Source organism: Xenopus tropicalis, chromosome 3, assembly GCF_000004195.4.
Source record: "Xenopus tropicalis strain Nigerian chromosome 3, UCB_Xtro_10.0, whole genome shotgun sequence".
In the NCBI taxonomy this organism is placed as follows: domain Eukaryota; kingdom Metazoa; phylum Chordata; class Amphibia; order Anura; family Pipidae; genus Xenopus; species Xenopus tropicalis.
Genome location: NC_030679.2, coordinates 97,911,257 through 97,930,112, shown reverse-complemented (window position 1 = coordinate 97,930,112; position 18,856 = coordinate 97,911,257). Strand labels below are relative to the sequence as shown.

Below are 18,856 nucleotides of genomic sequence, written 5' to 3'. Positions count from 1 at the left end.
GACATTAACTGAAGAACTTTGTTCTGAGGGTTGATCACTTGTCACACATTCAATATCTAAGTTTTCAGCCTGTATGTTGTCTTCTTCTAAAATCTCTTCTTGAACAGCCTCAATCTTTTTCTCCAACACTGTACCACTGCCATCAGGATTACTGTCAAAACTTTCAGTGACATTGAATTCTGCCTGAGGCATGGAAACATCTGTCAGTCTATTGCTAGAAACTGGTTGTTCAGTTTGACAAGGGATGAATTCTGATGCATCTGCATTTAGATTACTGTTGATGGAATTTTGAATATTGTCATAGAAAAGTCCATCCAATCCCCATTCATCCTCACTGTCTTCTTCCTCTTCTGGGGACGTACCTGAGTGTTGAACAGCAGGAAGGGCCTCTTGTCTCTGTCTTAGTCTTCTAGATCGCCTTGAGTTAGGCCTGCGCTGAGACATTGTAGGTTCAGAGTTTATAAGCCTCACTGACTCTGCCAAAGGCATCAAATTATTGCGGTGCCAGGTTTTTATAGGTCCTTCTTTACCTTCGGGGCGGACTTGATAGACTGGAATGTTAGGTAGCTGAGAGCAAATAATGTAGATCTCAGAGCCCCATCGATTAGCTAGTTTGTGCTTTCCATGCAGGCCCAAATTTCTCAACAGAACTCTATCACCGGGTTGCAAATCATGCAATTTCACGTTCTTATCATAATGAGCTTTGTTCCGTTGATGCCTCTTACCACTTGCATGTTCAGCTAGATCATAGGCTTCTTTGAGGTTCTTCTTGAGTCTTTCTACATAACTGGCATGAGATCGCAAAGGAGTATCATCAGCTGTAACTCCAAAAGTCAAATCAACAGGAAGACGAGCTTCCCTTCCAAACATTAGGAAGTAGGGTGAAAATCCTGTAGCATCATTCTTAGTGCTATTATAAGCATGCACTACTGTAGCCACATGTCTACTCCATTGACTCTTCTTCTCAGCAGACAGTGTTCCTAACATATCTAGCAAAGTCCTATTGAAACGCTCTGGCTGGGGATCACCTTGAGGGTGATAAGGAGATGTACGACTCTTTTGAACTCCCAGAAGCGTAAGTAGTTCATAGATGAGTTTGCTTTCAAAGTCACGCCCTTGATCAGAGTGTATTCTTTTTGGCAGACCATAATGTATAAAGAACTTTTCAACCAGTAGCTTGGCCACTGTGACAGCTTTTTGGTCACGAGCTGGGAATGCCTGAGCATATCTGGTATAGTGATCAGTCACTACCAGCACATTGCTGATTCCACCTTCATCGGGTTCAATGCAGAGAAAGTCTATACAGACAAGTTCCATAGGTCCACTACTCTCCATTTGACCTAATGGGGCAGCTTTAGTGGGCAAAGTCTTTCTCTGGATGCAGCGAAGGCATGAACGACAATAGTCTTCAACATCCTGTTTCATACATGGCCAGTAGAATCTGTCTCTTACAAGTCCCAGAGTTTTGTCATAGCCCAAATGGCCATGTTCATCATGCAGTGACTGAAGTACCACTTCTTGATACTTTCGGGGAAGCAACAATTGCCACTTTTCATTGTCAAGAACACTAGGGGACCTTCTATACACTAGGCCATTTCGTATCTGTAGTCTGTGCCATTCTTTTGCTAGAATACTTGCTAGTGGATGAGAATCTGTATGAAGTATATCAACCTTTTTATTCTCCAAAGCAGCAACACATAACTGTCCCAGGGGGTCATTTCTCTGGTCTCTCCTGAGATCACTGTTGCTCAAAGCTGGTAAAGAGTAGCCTTGCAATGAAACAAGATTACAGTAGGCTTGGGGTATGCTTGAATCTAGCAGACTCAGCTTCCGGGCCCAACATTCGGTTTGCTGACAGTAAGCTACCATCTGGCACATAGCTCTCACTCCTGGTGCTGGAATTTCCACCCATTCATCCTCAGGGTGTGAGTCTGCATGTGGCCTTCTTGACAAACCATCAGCATCCCCATTCTGATGTCCTGGACGATATTTTAAACTGAAATTGTAGTTGGATAAAGCAGCCATCCATCTATGTCCAGTAGCATCTAGCTTGGCAGTGGTCCGGATATATGTTAAAGGGTTGTTGTCAGTCTGGACTTCAAATTCAGCTCCATAAAAGGTAGTCATGCAGCTTATCAACCACAGCCCACTTCAGAGCTAGGAATTCCAATTTGTGTGCAGGGTAATTTCTCTCTGTTGGAGATAAGCTTCGACTGATAAAGGCTACAGGTCTCAGTTTCTGGTCATGCTCCTGGTAAAGGACTCCTCCCAAACCTTCTCTGCTAGCATCAACATGTAATGTATATGGTTTTCTTGAATCAGCATAAGCCAGTACTGGGGCATGTGTAAGACAATACTTAAGCTGTTCAAATGCCCCTTCACACTCAGAAGTCCAACGGTTCTCTATGCACTCTTTAGATTTCCTTGGTCCCTTTGGCTTCTTCAAAAGAATGTCTTCATCGGTTTCATCAACTCCTATATCATTTTGCAGCAGTTGGCTGAGTGGTCTAGCTGTCTTTGAGAACCCTTCCACAAACCTCCTATAATAACCACAAAACCCAAGAAAAGACCTCAGTTCTGTGATGGTTCTGGGTCTGGGCCAAGATGTCACAGCTTCAATTTTGCTGGGATCAGTTGATATTCCTTCTGCGGACACCACATGTCCCACATAGGTCACTGAAGATTGGAAAAACTTACATTTATCCAGGGACAACTTCAGCCCTTCTTTTTCAAGTCTGTCCAGTACTTTCATCAGTCTCTCTTCATGTTCCTCTAGTGTCTTCCCAAAGACAATAATGTCATCAAGGTAGACTAGGACTTCCAGGAGATGCATATCTCCAACTGTTTTTCCCATGATCCTCTGGAAAGTTGCGGGAGCACCTGAGAGGCCCTGAGGCAGGCGATCAAATTCGAAAAACCCCAAAGGAGTAATGAATGCAGTCTTTTCCTTATCTTCAGGGTGCATAGGGATTTGATAGTATCCACTCCTCAAGTCTAACACACTGAACCATTTGCTGCCCACCAGGCAATTAAGAGCATCTTCGATTCTAGGTGTGGTGTACTGGTCAGGAATGGTTCGCTGATTCAGAGTGCGATAATCAACACACATGCGAATTGATCCATTCTTCTTTCTGACAACAACAATGGGAGAAGCATATGGGCTTCTTGACTCTTTAATTATTCCAGCCGCTTTGAGGTCTTCCAGATGTTTTCTCAAGTCCTCCAAATCACCTGGAGCAACCCTTCTGGAACGTTCTCTGAATGGCCGGTCTTCTTTTAATCTTATATGGTGTTGCGCACTTTTTGCACACCCCACATCAAGCTCACTGGTGGAGAAACAATTCCTCCTCTTCATCAACCTCTTTTTAACTCTGGATACCCATTCAGGTGTCAGCAGACCACCTCCTATATCAAAATCTTCCAGCTTCAACTGTTCCGCATTACCCTTGTCACTTGTCAAAACAGAAGCAGGTAAGGGAGTGGCAGCGTGTACATTACCCAAACGCACTTGTGAGCTAAGAACAATAGGGGTACTTCCTTTATTCATCAGTCCCACAGATACAGTATCATAAGGATGTTTCAGCTTGTCAACAGGCCAGATTTCTGGTACTAACTCAAGTCCAGGTGGCAGTTGTAATTCTGGATCCATTTCCATCATAAGATGAGATGTGGCTGCTTGCCCACACATCCTTACTTTGGCTTTGAAACACTTGACATGACCAGGGGGTATTACATATTCTTTCCCAGATAGAGTCCATACATGTCCTATTTCCTCTCTCTTGTTGTCCTTTTCCTTCTGAAGGGCACAAAATGCTGGTCTCAGAAGTGGATGTAGTGTTGGATGTTCTTGAGTTAGCTGAGGCTTCAGCATTCTCCTGACAAGGTCAGTGTTGGTCCCCACTAGAATAGAAGCTATACTCTTTTCTTTTGGTCTTGGACACACAACAGCAAGAGTTTCAAAAACTTCCGTTGACCCAACAACAGAGCTGGGAAATTCTAGTTTCAGTGAGACATAGCCATAATAGGGAAACTTAGTATCACTTAGTCCCCAGATCTGCAAGTCTTCTAGTTTCAAAAGAGGCAAATGCTTTAAATATTTCTGGTAGAAGTCTCTAAACAAGATAGTGATTTGTGCACCAGTATCCAGTAATGCCTTACTGTACACATCTTCTATCTTTACTGTCACTATAGGAGAAGGTCCCACTAAGCCTTCAGGTAATTCCTCTTTTCTGTGCTGCTCAGCAGTGCGACAGTCAGCATGTTTTTGAGGAACAGTTGGCTGCTTCCAGCCTTTTAAAGCTTCTGTTTGAGGACAGGATTCATTTGTAGTGATTCTTGGTGAGTTTCGATGCCAAGACTCTTGCCGAGCTGGTTTTCCGCTTTTGCTAACTGACTTAGATGAGTTGAAAGGGGCCACAGTGGGTACTTTCCCCCTTTCCCTGCTAGAAGCATTTGGAAGGTTAGATCCAATGAGACTTCTGTTTCTGTTGGTCTTCGTTGAGCTCCTTTTAGCTGGGCACTCAGCTGGCTCCTTCACTGAGGCCCTCTGAAGTTTTCCTGCATCGCACTTGCCAATAGCAGTTCATTTACTTTTCTCAAATTTTCAGCATTGGGACATTGTCGCTTCATATGCCCTGTTTCTCCACAGCGGAAACAAAATCCAGATATAGCTATGGACCTGGGCTTTGCAGATTCTCCCTTAGGTCTCACTGTAGATGCTTTGGCAGGGGTATCCTTCCCTTCAGCTAAAACTACCACAATCTTCTGCAGCTCTGCAACGGATCTGGTAACTTGGGTTATTGCTTCTGTTAGTGTAGACACTTGCGCTTGTAGCTGTGATACCTCGGTACTCACAACACTTGGGACCATGACCCCTGTTTGGGTAGTATGTACTGTTGCAAGCTCCGGCTTACTTCCGCTTGCAGCTTGAGTTGAAGTCTGAGATTTGGCTTCCAGCAGTGCTTCCTCTTCCCTCACTTCTTTAACCAACTGTGAATAGGTGAGAGTTTCTCTTCTGTCTCTCATCCTCAGTTTCCACATGATGGGATCCATAGCTTGAGCTCCTTGCAAAATCTGACCAATCCGCACCTGATCAGCTACTTTTGGGTCCACTCCCTTCTTTAGGATGATCTGGTGGAGTATTTTGTCTAAGCGATTAATATAATCAGATAATTTTTCACCAACCTCTTGGTATGTATGCTCAAACTGGTACAGGAGGTCAGACGCCTTCTCTGTTCTCCCGAACACATCATGCAGCACTTCTAAATAGTCTTTAGCCGTGCAATCATACTTGCTCATCTTTAAGTTGCGTATGGTGTCAGCAGCTAATCCTTTTAAACTTTCAGCTATTCTTTGTTTTTTTTGGGTTTCTGGGATGTCCCATTCTTCTACGGCCTGTGAAGCCTGATCCATCCATGATTCAAAATCTTCCTCTCCCTGAGGGGTGGGTTGCTTGCCGGAAAAGAAACGTAATTTGCGGTACCCAAATCCAGTAAATGGCTGTGTGGGCTTCAGGCATTTTTCTACAAGACTTCCCAAAGCATTCAGAACTTCTGGTCCTATGGCATTACTGGGTAGTGAGACTTCAACCTCTGTTGTAGAAGGTGATGCAGTGTCCCCAGGTATTTCTTCTGTCGGTGAAGTAGTGCATCTTTCAGGGAATATCACATGGACTACATTTTCTCCTGGACCTGACACACTCTGAGGTATTTGCTCACGCACCAAGGGATTTCTCCATTCTAATAAAGCTAGAGTCTTGTGTTCAGCAGTATCCATGATGCTGTCTAATACAAATCCACGGCCAACCACTGGTAAGGACTCAGCTACTTTACGTAGTTGTACATCAGTCCATTTAGTATCTGGCAACGTGAAAACTAAGCACTGTTCCGGCTGAGCATTGTGCTGTTTACACCACTTTGCAGCTGCTTCTGGGTTCATTTTGCCTTCTGTATCACTTTAACACTTACTCTAGGGAAATAGGGGCGGAGATTTGGGCGGAGCAAGGATCCCGGACGAGCCCCCAAGTGTAGCGCACCCGTAGGTGTAGCTGTGTTATATGGGTCCTGCTCTCGACCACCTTTGGTGACACCCACAACCCCCAGTGATACACATAAACCAGCAGTATAATGCTAAGCACTTTTATTGGATCCGGAGACCCATTAACAAAGATAAATTGAACAATCTCTCTACTAGCGATATGTGTCAACAAATAGGTTGTAGCATCTGAACACAAAGTTACATCAGCAATGCAATATCAAACAGTGAATAGAAAATGACAATGAATTGTTGAATGCACTTTAGATAACAGACTTATATAAACAGACTGATATAATCAACTCAGATTAAGATTATGTTTAAGTCAAGTTCCCTGAACACTGGCCAGTGTTAGTATAAGCAGCAAGGCCGGCAGTTGGAGCTCATATATATTAGTACTTGTAATCCACAAGGCACATAAAACAGTACTGGTTATCCACAGGAATCACTCACTGAAAACTGGGCCTGTGAGTGTGCAGGGGCTGCAATATAGGCAGATGATAAAGCATACCAATAGACTGGATCCACTATCAGCCGATCACTGCTGTCTCAGCTTCCTTCACACTGCAGTAATAAAGTAGTTTCTCCAGGTATTAGGCCGAAAAAGCAGTGGTCTGTAAAACACCTCTTCAGAGAGCAGTCAGTCACTGGTCACTCTGGAGAAAAGGGATTCCACCTCCCATACAGCCCAGCTCTGTGCATGCTCTGCCTTGGATACACCCCTGCGTTTCTCTCCTTCCAGCCCTCCCCCTCACAGCTCCAGAAAGTTCTCCTCTCCCTGAAGTAAGTCTTTCTCTCACTGGCTACAAACTCCTCAGTCTGAAAGCTGCTCTCCTATTGGTGGGAGGAATCTTCCTTCTTCCTGCAAGCCCAGCAAAGTCTTCAGCAATTAACTGTTTCAGTGCTGAAGATTAATAGAATTACAAGTCCCAGCAATATGATTATACACAGAATTATACTTTGTACAGTTATTTAATAGCCATGTTAGCAGAATGGCTACACAATGAAATGTGAATTTGCATTTATGTGATAAATAACTTTGTATCTGTAGTATAGGTGTATTTTATTATTGGCAATGCTTGCAAAACAAAAAAACTTGTCACTAGTTTTTTCACAGCTTTTTTTTGCTGTGAGGGTTTGTATTTGTTGTTTCTTGTGCAGCGCAAGCATTAAATCTAGTACCCCCATCTAGAATGCTGGCCTCACTAAAATGCAGTGACATGTAGCGAGTGCTGACAAGCTGCATCTTTTTTGCAGTGCAGAGCAAAAATAAGTAGCGGTTTTCATATTTTCTCCTATCATACACATTAACAGTTTTAATACTAGAGACATGTGAAGCAATGAACCATTACTTACCTAGATATCTGTCCAAGAGCTATACCTAATACACTTTATTATTTAGGGTAAGAGATCCCTGAACTGCAAACTTGTATAATCTTTTTTGCTGGCTTGGGGAGCCAAAGAGCAGTGCCTGCTACATGATACTGGAGATACCAGTTAATTTCCCACTATTTCTATGCCCAGGATACACTGATAATGTGTGTTTTCATTCTTATTTATCAAGGCATAAATGCAGAGGAGCAAACACTTTATGGTGACATCAGCTTACCACATCCTTAAATTCATTCTATCCACTGGATTCTGTAGGTCACATGGTTACATACCACATGGTAAAGCTGACATGCTAATTTTTGGCAAGAAGTACTTGAAGAGCCTCTTTACCTTTCTGGAAAAGTCTCACCTACTAGTAAAGTAGACCTGGAAAAGTGCTTTCTATTTTGAAAGTCAGAGCAGCCTTTAGCCACTGCATACAGCATTGCAACAGTGAAGATTGAAAAAGGATGCATTTCATTTTTTTTAAAGTTTTCTTAGGTCTGAGCTTCTGTACTCTAGACACAACTGGTGGCCAGCTTGTTCAGTATAAATGCCAGCTGTAACCTGACTTGCCCTCAAACTGGAATTGTGGCATTTGCAACTTCCTTGGGCTATATTGCATAATGTAATAGTGTAAAAAAAGCCTACTCTAAAACCCTAGGTCCTGGGGATACACTGAACCCCAGATCTCTGTCAGTATAACTTAAGTTGACATTACACATGACTTTTTACATAGTAATTCAAACTGCATGCTGCTTGTGTGAACAATTTTGATCACATGCAATCTAACCACAAACATGCCTGTTGCAGCTTCGTTTTTTTCTTTCTGCCAATAACATCCAGCAGCTGCCTATGGTCAGCTTAGGATCATTGCTTAAGGAACCCATTACTTATCGTCAGTCAGAAATGTACTAGAATAGAAGCTCCCTGAGGGGGATATTAGTATACAAACCTTAGATAATAAGGGGAGCACAAATCACACAGCATCAGGTGCTAAATTAGTATCAACTGCAGACTACCAAAAACACAATGTTTGAGGCCCTTTTGCCATTTCCCCCTAGTGTCCCCAGTGGGCAATTCCATCATGCTGATTGAGCTATACCACAGTTCCATTAATTAAAATCATAGCCCATCAAAATCTATTCAGTTATTGTATCCAAGGTACATTCCCTGAGTTGTACCCAGGCGAAAACACTAGGGCAACACTATACCTTGCTAAATATTAATATAGTTAAACCATTATCAAAACAAGTACTGTATTTTGACAAATCAAAAGTTTCTTAACAGATTAAGTGGAAGGTTTATTTACTTAGTTTTCCTTTATGGCAACAAAGATCTGTGATATCTAGCTTTGACATCCTTATTGAAAATGCATGCAACAATGCAAATTTTATTTTGATCAACTTTTTCTCTGTGATTTAAAGGAACAGTAACACCAAAAAATGAAAGAGCTTTAAAGTAATAAAAATATAATGCACTGTTGCCCTGCGCCGGTAAAACTGGTGTGTTTGCTACAGTAACACTACTATAATTAATAAGCTGCTGTGTAGCCACGGGGGCAGCCATTCAAGCTGGAAAAAAGGAGAAAAGGCACAGGTTATATAGCAGATAACAGATAAGTTCTGTAGAATACAATAGTGTTTCCTCTGTTATCTGCTAAGTAACCAGTGCCTTTTCTCCTTTGAATGGCTGCCTCCATGGCTACATAGCAGCTTATTTATATAAATTATAGTAGACTTTCTGAAGTAAACACACAACTTTTACCAGTGCAGGGCAGCAGCACATTATATTTTAGTTACTTTTATACACTTTCATTTTTTGGTGTTACTGTTCCTTTAATGTGATTCCAGTTAACCCATTTTAGTTTCATCTTAAAGGAAAACTATACCCCCAGAATGAATACTTAACAAACAGATAGTTTATATTATGTTAAGTGGCCTATTAAAGAATTTCGCCAAACTGCATAGATATATATATATATCAGTAAATATTGCCCTTTTACATCCTTTCCCTTGAGCCACCATTTAGTGATGGGCTGGGTGCTCCCTCAGAGATCACATGACCAGAAATAATGCAGCTCTAACTGTAACAGGAAGAAGTGTGGGAGCAAAAGACAGAACTCTGTCCATTTATTGCTGATGGGGCCTAGCATGTATGTGTGCCTCGGCTTGTTTGTGTGCACTGTGAATTTTTATGAAATTGGTTTATTTGATGAAGCAGGAATTATATTTATGCAATATATATTTTTTTATAGAGACCTACATTGTTTGGGGGTATAGTTTTCCTTTAAATAAGCTACTAATCCTGGAGGGGTGAAATGTAGTTTTGAGTGAGGAGTTTTGAGTTAAATATCCCCCAAAATAACATGCATAAAACAACATAAAATGACATGATGTTCCTTTAACACACAACCCTTGTATTACTACATTTCCTTAAAGCTTCTGAAAGGTATGTGATAAAAACCACATGCTTCCATTTGAATCATCGGAATCTTTACACATCCTTGCAATTTTGTTTTTGTACTTTTTATTTATTTGGTTTTATTTCCAAGCAAATATTTAACCTGAAATCCTGTGATCATTATTAAGCTTAGAATAACATGGCCACACATCATTCTTCCATCGGTAAAAGACTGTGTATGATTTAGCTATTTGCCTGTAACCCTAATTATACATACAAAGTAATAAATCACTAGAGAGCAACTTGGTTTATTCGTTGAGGAGCATATTTACAGTATGTGTCCTATGACCTTAACAGTGGTAATAATAATTATTATAATAAAATAATATTAGATAAAGAGCAAATGACAGGTAAGATAATCATTCAAAATGTAGGTTAAAATATGCAAAAGAAAAACTATTGTGGTTTATTTGTTTTTCCTTGTCTTTATAGAGGACAGATCTGAAGCTTTTTAAGTTGTTTTCTCAAACCTGCTTTTGTACAAACTGCCATATTGTATTGTATGTTGTCAGGGTTGGACTGGGCTGCCGGGAAACCCACAGTACTAATTAATAGTGCTCTATTAACTACAGATTGTGCAAACTGCTCACATGATGAGCTCACCATTTAGCACCACATGTATCTATTTAAATAGATCATTGTCACACTTTTTACAGCAAAATGAACCCTGTGTCATTCTGTGCCATGTGCCCCATATAATGTTAAAACAAAGTTGGCTCCATCTGTATCTTCACTTCTTATTACATTATTGAGCTTAAGACCAACAACCAAAGGACTAAATATTAGGGGGTCTATGGCTGTGTCTGGTAGATTTTAATTTGATTTGTGATTCAATTGCTTTTTGTCAAATGATCTAAGCAATTTTTGTCTGGTTACACATCACTGGTTTATGAGAATAATGCTTTTATTACAGGTTTATTAGTTAATATACATACCATTGTACTATACTGCTGCGTATTGAATTCTTACTGATATAACTCTGCATTATAATTATAAACAGTATAATTAAGCCTCACCTGCATTATTGTGGAATAAGCAGTTTTCACTTAATACAGATGCCATGAAAGCTGTAGGAAAATTGCAGTGTTAGCTCCAGACATTTATTTACTTTGGTCCATTCTGGATGTATAACTGAAGGAAATGGTTGTTTGGCCTCAAATAAAAGCAGCCATCAAATCAAACTAATCCAATTGTTTCTATCCTGGGGAATATCCTTAATAAGCATTAAGGCTGCCAGGATGCTTTAGTGGCTCAGGAAGCCAGAATTCAGGAGACCATAGGAGTCTCAACAGGAAACTTCACAATTCTTTGCACTAAATTAAACAAAATGGTTTCAGGCCTCTGTTAGTGTCTTATCTCTGAGTTTCACCTGTGCCAGTCACACATAAAACAAAACAAGCTGCTGAACCCTTTGATAATCAAACATATAATTCTTTTCCATCTTGCTTTTTATTTCTAAAGCTTGAGTCATCAGGTGTTAAATTAATTTGCTATGAATCTGATGTAAACCAGACATGAATTAGAACAATTAAATGGTAGGAACTTAGCATATGTAGCATGTGTGTACATTAGAATATATGTATAAACTTATACAGTTAAACCTAAATTGTACATCCTCTGCTTTTTTCTACATTTCCTGCATTTTAATGCTTTTCCCAGATGCATTTTTTTCTTGTCTCCTGAAAATGTGAAATTGTGGCTCTGCTGTGAATAGTAATTAAAGTACCCCCTATTGTAAAATATATGGATATTTTACATCAATACAGGATGCATGACCATATAAAAGCAAAAGGCTGAAGATTATAACATGATAAATGAAACCAGTCAGTGTCGGACTGGGACGGCAGGGCACTGGTAAAAAACTCGGTGGGCCGACCCAGTCCTGCTCCACGCTAGGTCTGACCAAGGTGCTCCTCCCCCATTCCCTGATCGCAGCAGTAAGAGCAGCATGGTGCGTGGGGGTATGGTTTGCACCTAGGCAGGGGGAAGGGGCAGTGAAGGTCTGCAACTGGGGTGGGGGGTCCCAAACATGCCCGCCCCAGTGGGCTATGTACACCCCAGTCTGACCCAAAACCAATGTAAAAAGTTTTAGAAATTAGAAACTTTCCTTAAAGTCATTTAATGAAAAAGGTGGGTGTCAGAAGCTGGAGAGAGTAGTAATTTATATTTAAATTAATATCTCGTAAATGCTGAAAGTATTTGAATTGGTGCTACTGTGAAATCAGTTTAATCTAAACTTCTAAAATATGTTAAGCCGTGATTGACATAAAATGTACAACTTACACTGTTTTTAATATAAGCAGTGATGTTTTAGGGACTGGTGAGCAGTTCTACTTGTCTCATGGTCTTTAATGTAAAAAAGCACATTCACAAACATAAATTTAATAAAACTGAACCTTAATACAATTTAAATGAGTGATATGTATTTGGTTAAGAGCCTCTTAACTAAACACTGTTTTTTTATTGTGTAGTAACCCTGCAAAGGCCTCTGCAACAAGATCTGAACAAGAGCCTTAACCCTATAGTTCATAGCTCTCATTATAGCCAGCCTCACATCTACATTATTAGTAGGCTTGAGGTAATAAGCCACATATAATTCTGGTTGTTATAATTTATGGTGGGAATAATGATCAGCTAAAAAGATAACATAACTTGTCATAAATTATATATATTACATCATTTAATTCCGAGCCAGCAACTCTCAGCCATGAGTATAAATGTCACACTTCAGAAACATGTCTCCATCTGGTATTTAGCCTCCTGGCTGGCATCTAGGGATGAGGTGCATATGTGCATATGTGACACAGACCAATCTGCTGGCATCAGTGTTAATCAAAGGAAGAGAGATAAACCTGTTTGCTATATGGGTGGAACAAGAAATCAGTTAATGAATTCTGAAGTGGAAGGGAAAGCAATAGATGAATTAAAGGGCTTGCCTTTGGGGCTCAGTGCATGTAAAGACTGTATTTATATCATATCTTCCAATCTCCAGATATACATGTGGAGAGAGATTTATCAAATTTGAGTTTGTGTTTATAACTTTTTTTCTGCCACAACTAAACTGAGAAATAAGAAACTTTTAGATGGCGTATTTTTTTTATTTGCAAAGCACCACTAGCCAAAATTAGCAGCCAAGAAGAAATGTATTTCTAATGTGATTTCTACATTTATTAAACTGTGTGCTCTGTCATTGCTTTTGAAAACTGATTGTATTCATTTTATTAATTTTAACAGTTTATCAGTTTATCAGTTGCATACTGTACTCAGCAGAGCCTTTAATATTAATGTCAACAGGTATGAAACTGCTTAAACCAAATGTAAAAAAATTTAAAATTCTAAAATATCCCCTGCATGCCTGTGTAGGGAGCTTGTAAACTCAAAGATAGGAAAGCAAGGGACTGGTTCTGAAAGTGCGCAAGAAACTGCACACTAATGTATAATGCTTTATTTAAGTTTGATGCATTTGAGACCCTTAATAAGTTACTGTATATATTTGTATTTGTGTTTAAAAAGTTGATTTGTCTGGCTCAGAGTTGTCCATTTTTAGCTTCTGTAGCGGTTATACATTTCCAGTTCTTACCATATCTGGAGTCGTGGGCTTCCTAGCTTTGGTCTGCATGCTGTTTAATCTACCATGTCCATACTTCCAGTGCTCCTCCACCTAAATTAATTGAAAGCCTGGGAATGCATAATGGCAATTTTGCCCATTGTTTATTGGCTTGCAGTCTCATCATGATTATCTGTACACTGTTTCCTGTTTGTTCTAAGTAGGGAAGCTGGTAACCATGCACACAGAACACTTACATGGATGGCACGTATATATCTGCCTTTTTTAGACCCCTTTAAGAGAAACACATCTGGGTTAACCAAAGAGGTGTAGGTTGGGCATACAAGGAGTGTTTTAGGGAAGGGAGTAGCAGGTGAAGTGTGTGGAAGCGAAGTTGCATGTGGGGGCTGTTTTGCCATTTACCTGCTAAATACCATGAGACCAGCCTGTGTACAGCTTCAACAGAGCAGGTCATGCAGCAGCAGACTACAGATGCTCAGTTGACAGCCTTAAGGGAGGCTACCATGGTGTAACATATGATAATGTGCCACAGTCCCCAACTCTGAAAGAAGGTCCAAAGTCTGAGCTGCCCTCTGGGGGGGGGGTGGTGAGGATGATGAGGAAGATTCATCCCACCCCATTTTTTCTGAACTGGATGTGTCAAGGGAAGCCTTTGGCACTGCCCAGATACCGGATCCTACCTTAGATAATGTCAGGGAGCAAGTTGTGTTAATAAATGGGGTACCCTAGGATCCTGGTACAGATAAACAATGGCCTCACTTCACTGTCAGTGGTAACCTACTCTATCAGGCCACCAAGGTCCATGAGGAGATTATTGTACAACTAGTGGTGCCCCAGCCATATAGGCGGATGTTACTTGACCTGATGCATAATAATGTTCTTGGTGGACACCTAGGGGCTGATTTACTAACCCACGAATCCGACCCGAATTGGAAAAGTTCCGACTTGAAAACGAACATTTTGCGACTTTTTCGTATGTTTTGCGATTTTTTCGGATTCTGTACGAATTTTTCATTACCAATACGATTTTTGCGTAAAAACGCGAGTTTTTCGTATCCATTACGAAAGTTGCGTAAAAAGTTGCGCATTTTGCGTAGCGTTAAAACTTACGCGAAAAGTTGCGCATTTTTCGTAGCGTTAAGTTTTAACGCTACGAAAAATGCGCAACTTTTCGCGTAAGTTTTAACGCTACGCAAAATGCGCAACTTTTTACGCAACTTTCGTAATGGATAGGAAAACTCGCGTTTTTACGCAAAAATCGTATTGGTAACGAAAAATTCGTAAAGAATCCGAAAAAATCGCAAAACATACGAAAAAATCGCAAAGTACCGATCATTACGAAAAAAACGCAATCGGACTCCATTCGACCCGTTCGTGGGTAAGTAAATCAGCCCCCTAGTGGCAGAAAAGATGGAAGATGAAATGAAAAAGGCCAAGTGCAAACAGAAGACTGTTACTGCAAGCCTTGGTAGTGTCCTATATTAACAGATGCAGTGAAGCTGATGTTGCATTTTCCACAATGGACAAATATCTAAGAAAAGCTGCTAATAACTAAAGTCAGTAGAGGTCATTTAATAATAAAGTGCAGACTGCAACGCAAATCTCAATTTTTGTTATTGAGGAAATCCACTGTGGAAGTGCAGGCATGTTAATATGTTGCATCAGTATTTACTCTAAGTTGCATCCATTTTAGATCACCTGAACTTGCACATTTGTTTGTAAATACCCCCTAGTCTTCTCTAAATAATAGAATGTAATGTTACTAATGCTTCTGCAACATAGACTTGAGGGCTTGTATAGAAAAAGAAACCCCTGTTTAAATATTTATCTAAGTGTTATGAGGGTTTGTCTGCCATTAATAATTCCTGAATAGTTACTGGGAAAACTATTAAATTAGGAGTTGACCTATGGGCTGACAAACAGCACTTTCCATTACAACTCTACCAACCTTCATATGTGCATATTGAGCTGACAGTAGTTCTTTTAAACTAGATCAGCTAATACTGTGGCTGAAGTGCCCTGAAATTACTTATAAATCTTATGTTGGAGGTCATAAGGCCCTGGAGCTTTCCCATCAGGACATGCATTAATCGCATCAGTCTTTCCTCTGTTCTGCTTGTAACTTTTTCTTCTGCTGGGAATTCAGTTTGGGGAAGGTGGAAATGCAAAAAGGCTTTCATTTATATTATAGGTGCCTTGAGACTGATATATTGATCTGTAAAACTCTACTATTACAGAGTCTGTAGCCACCTGGTCTCTCAGTATTGTACTGCATAGGTTTGTATGGACCTGTAAAATCTGCTGAGTGAAGTTTAGTATTGCTATAAAGGCCAATAATGTCTCTGTGTTTCTATGTATAGTGTACAGCTTTCTCCTTCAGAAATGTGATATATTTAGAATGTGTCTTGTTTGCCTTTCTTATTAATTTGAAAGGGGTACATTATGCAAGTTTGTGGCTCTAAGGGAGGCAAGTATTATATATTTTTTTCCTTGTTCAAAATGGTTGACTAAAATACCACACACAAACTTTTTTCTATAAACTATACTTGAAGAACAGAACACATAAAAGGGAATTTACTTACTAGAAACAATGTACATAATGCAGTTTTTGGACCCAATTCACTATAAATGCCGCGTGTCTTCTCAGAATTCCAACATAATTGCGGCCACAAATAAAGTTGCAGCTGCCACTATTGCGCCTAATGCATTTAAACAAATGCAATGATGTATGCACATTCTTATGAGTTGACCGCAATAAAAAAGTTGTGGTAAAAATTCTCAGCGTTAGGATTTCTGGCACAGGGTGTTCAAATCTAATTGGAATGTGATTCTTTTGATGCCAGTCTGTTTTGCCTATTAATACAGGCCATTCTGGGAACCCTGGAATTACCCTAAAATACCTTATTGTTCAGGTAGGTGGTAGCTCTGTTGTTTTCCGGATCTGCTCTTATGCGCACACCCCCATAGTCCCATAGATAGAACTGGTGTCGGCCTGTGTGGAGATACATTTTTGTGCCAATATATGCCAATGCTGGGCCTGTAAATGGAGTTATGGTGATGTACACATAAGATCAGATCCACCTTTCTCCATCTCTATAAAAAACACCTGCAGAGGAAAACAGACAACCTTGACCTAACACAGATGCAAACTGGCTGTCCATGGTAAGATTTGCTTGTCTGGAGGGGTAAACAAATGAGCACCCCTGTTTTTTATCACCAACATACTAAGCCAAACTGGGATGATCAGATTTTTAGCCCCAACAAATGTATCATAATGGAGGCTTATGTAGAACTATTGGAGCCCTTGCCTGGTGCAAACCTGACTGATTATCAAACAGGGCCTCCAGATGGCTCTATACACATGTTGAGGTTTTCACTTCAGACTTCCCTTTAGATTTTTAGACTAAATATTACGGTACTAATGTAGCTAGAATTGGAAAAAACAGAGAAGATCAAATCCAGAATTTCTTCTGAAATACAAAAATATTTTATGGGGCTAATTTACCAAAGCAGTACTCTGTGCTAAGTGCAACATATTGTCGTAAATCAGCATGAGGTTTCCATCAAGGCTACAGGTGCATTAGCACTATGCACAAATTGTAAGGAGTGCAAATGGGAGCCAAATACCGTTGTGTATAGGGTCCAAGTGCTGTGTTTAAGTCAAAGTACAATTTAAAGATTAAATTCAGTGGTTTTAATCACTATTATTACTTCCTTCATGTGATCATGTTCCCTGTTTAATACACTACAGTGCAGTTTATCTCCTAATGTGAGAAAGGTGAATGACTATTTTCCCTAAATATGGGCTGCTGTTATATGAGCAAAGCTCAGCTTAGCAATTTGTTCTGCTATAAATAAGCACGGCATAATTTAAAAAAAAGTCACAACAACTAACCTCATTTCATCTAGAAATAAACACATTCATACTTTAGGCACTTCAGAAAAACACATGTATGCGTCAGCCGCCAGCGTAGAATTAATCCTTTTCTCTTGTTCTCTGGAAATATGCGAGACGGTAATTCTTCAGCAATGCATATAATTACAGTTCAGTGAATAGAGCAGTAATCCCAGACACCGTTTTGTGGGACTCTGTGCTAATGGCTGTGTAATGATGGCAAAATGAATTCTGGGGGAAAAAATGTCTGGAATAATAGAATTTGTTCATGTTTACCTACAGCTGAGAGAAGATCATAAATATGTTTTTTGATAGATCTAGGACAGTGAATCCCTTCTGGACATTTATATCAGAAACTACATTGAGAAAGAAAAAACAGTTGTTGGGTATATAGTGTGTACATTCAAGTGTTGAATGAGTGGAGCACTGAATTAGAGCAGTGGAGACTGCATATGTTGTAGGGAATTGACCAGATCAGGGTTCTTATTGGCTAAATGTAAACTACTTCATCTCAGTTTAGAGAGTTAAAGGCCTATTTATTATGCTGTGTAAAAAACTGTGACAAAATTCAGCACATAACGCGAGGCTTTGCCATTTAAATAATGGCGCTATTTTTTCACTTGTTTTTTCTTCCAGTGGAACTTACATAAAATAATTATGTAAAATCTGGCATTTGGACAGCAAAAATTTCAATGAATTTAATTTTACACAGCATAATAAATAGGCCCCTTAATGTATTAACTCTCCAAAAAGTTATGCTATTGCTATCAGATCAGAAATATTTGAATCAATATTCTGCACAAAATGTATTGCAATATATTACATAGCATGCACACTGTGAGCTATGTAGCTATTGCTGTGGCAGCAAAGTGGTGCTGTGAGAGCACTGGGGTTTGATTCGTGCCTGGGCATTGTCTGCAAGGAATATGTATGTTCTCCCAAATTTAAATGGGTTTGACCAGGTACTCTGGTTTGCTTCCTCACAGGCAGGCAGGTTAAATGGATTCTGATAATATTGACTGTAAAGTGTGGGTATTTAGAATGGACCTTAAATTGTAAGCTCCATTGGGACATGGCAGATGTGAAAGTTCACTGATTGCTGTTAAGCTTTTTGGAATAATAAGTGCTAAATAAATAAAAGCATTATAGTAAATACATTGCCTATATGAAGAGGTAGCAGCCACTGGTTCCAAATGAGCCCACCCAAGTCTTACCAAATTGCAATCCACACTGGCCCCCAAGCACTGATGTAACTAGAGTTTTATGGGACTGTGTACTCCATGGGGCTGTATTCCTTCACAGTGCATGCATATTTTGTCTCTGTGCTGAAAAATCAAATTCTTTGAGTCCATAGAATTTTGAGCCCCTTGTGCATTCATGACTAATCTTTTGTAGTTATGCCCTTTAAGCTAATATTTTTTACTTATACAGGTATGGGAGCCGTTATCCTGAAACCCCTTATCCAGAAAGCTCTGAATTATGGAAAGGCCATCTTCAAAAGGCAACATTTTAATAAAATAATTCAA

At 39.9% G+C, this 18,856-nt stretch overlaps 1 protein-coding gene across 1 annotated transcript; it reads right to left on the bottom strand.

The window, feature by feature from the left end:
• Positions 1–4,533: 4,533 nt before the first annotated feature.
• LOC116409540 (paraneoplastic antigen Ma2 homolog) lies at positions 4,534–5,937 on the bottom strand. The gene has a single exon (XM_031898212.1). It carries the CDS (start codon positions 5,935–5,937, stop codon positions 4,534–4,536), a length of 1,404 nt encoding a protein of 467 aa, XP_031754072.1.
• Positions 5,938–18,856: the final 12,919 nt, after the last annotated feature.

Excerpts from the sequence above, each read along its gene's own strand:
- LOC116409540 (XM_031898212.1), bottom strand. The coding sequence starts at position 5,937 with ATGAACCCAGAAGCAGCTGCAAAGTGGTGTAAACAGCACAATGCTCAG.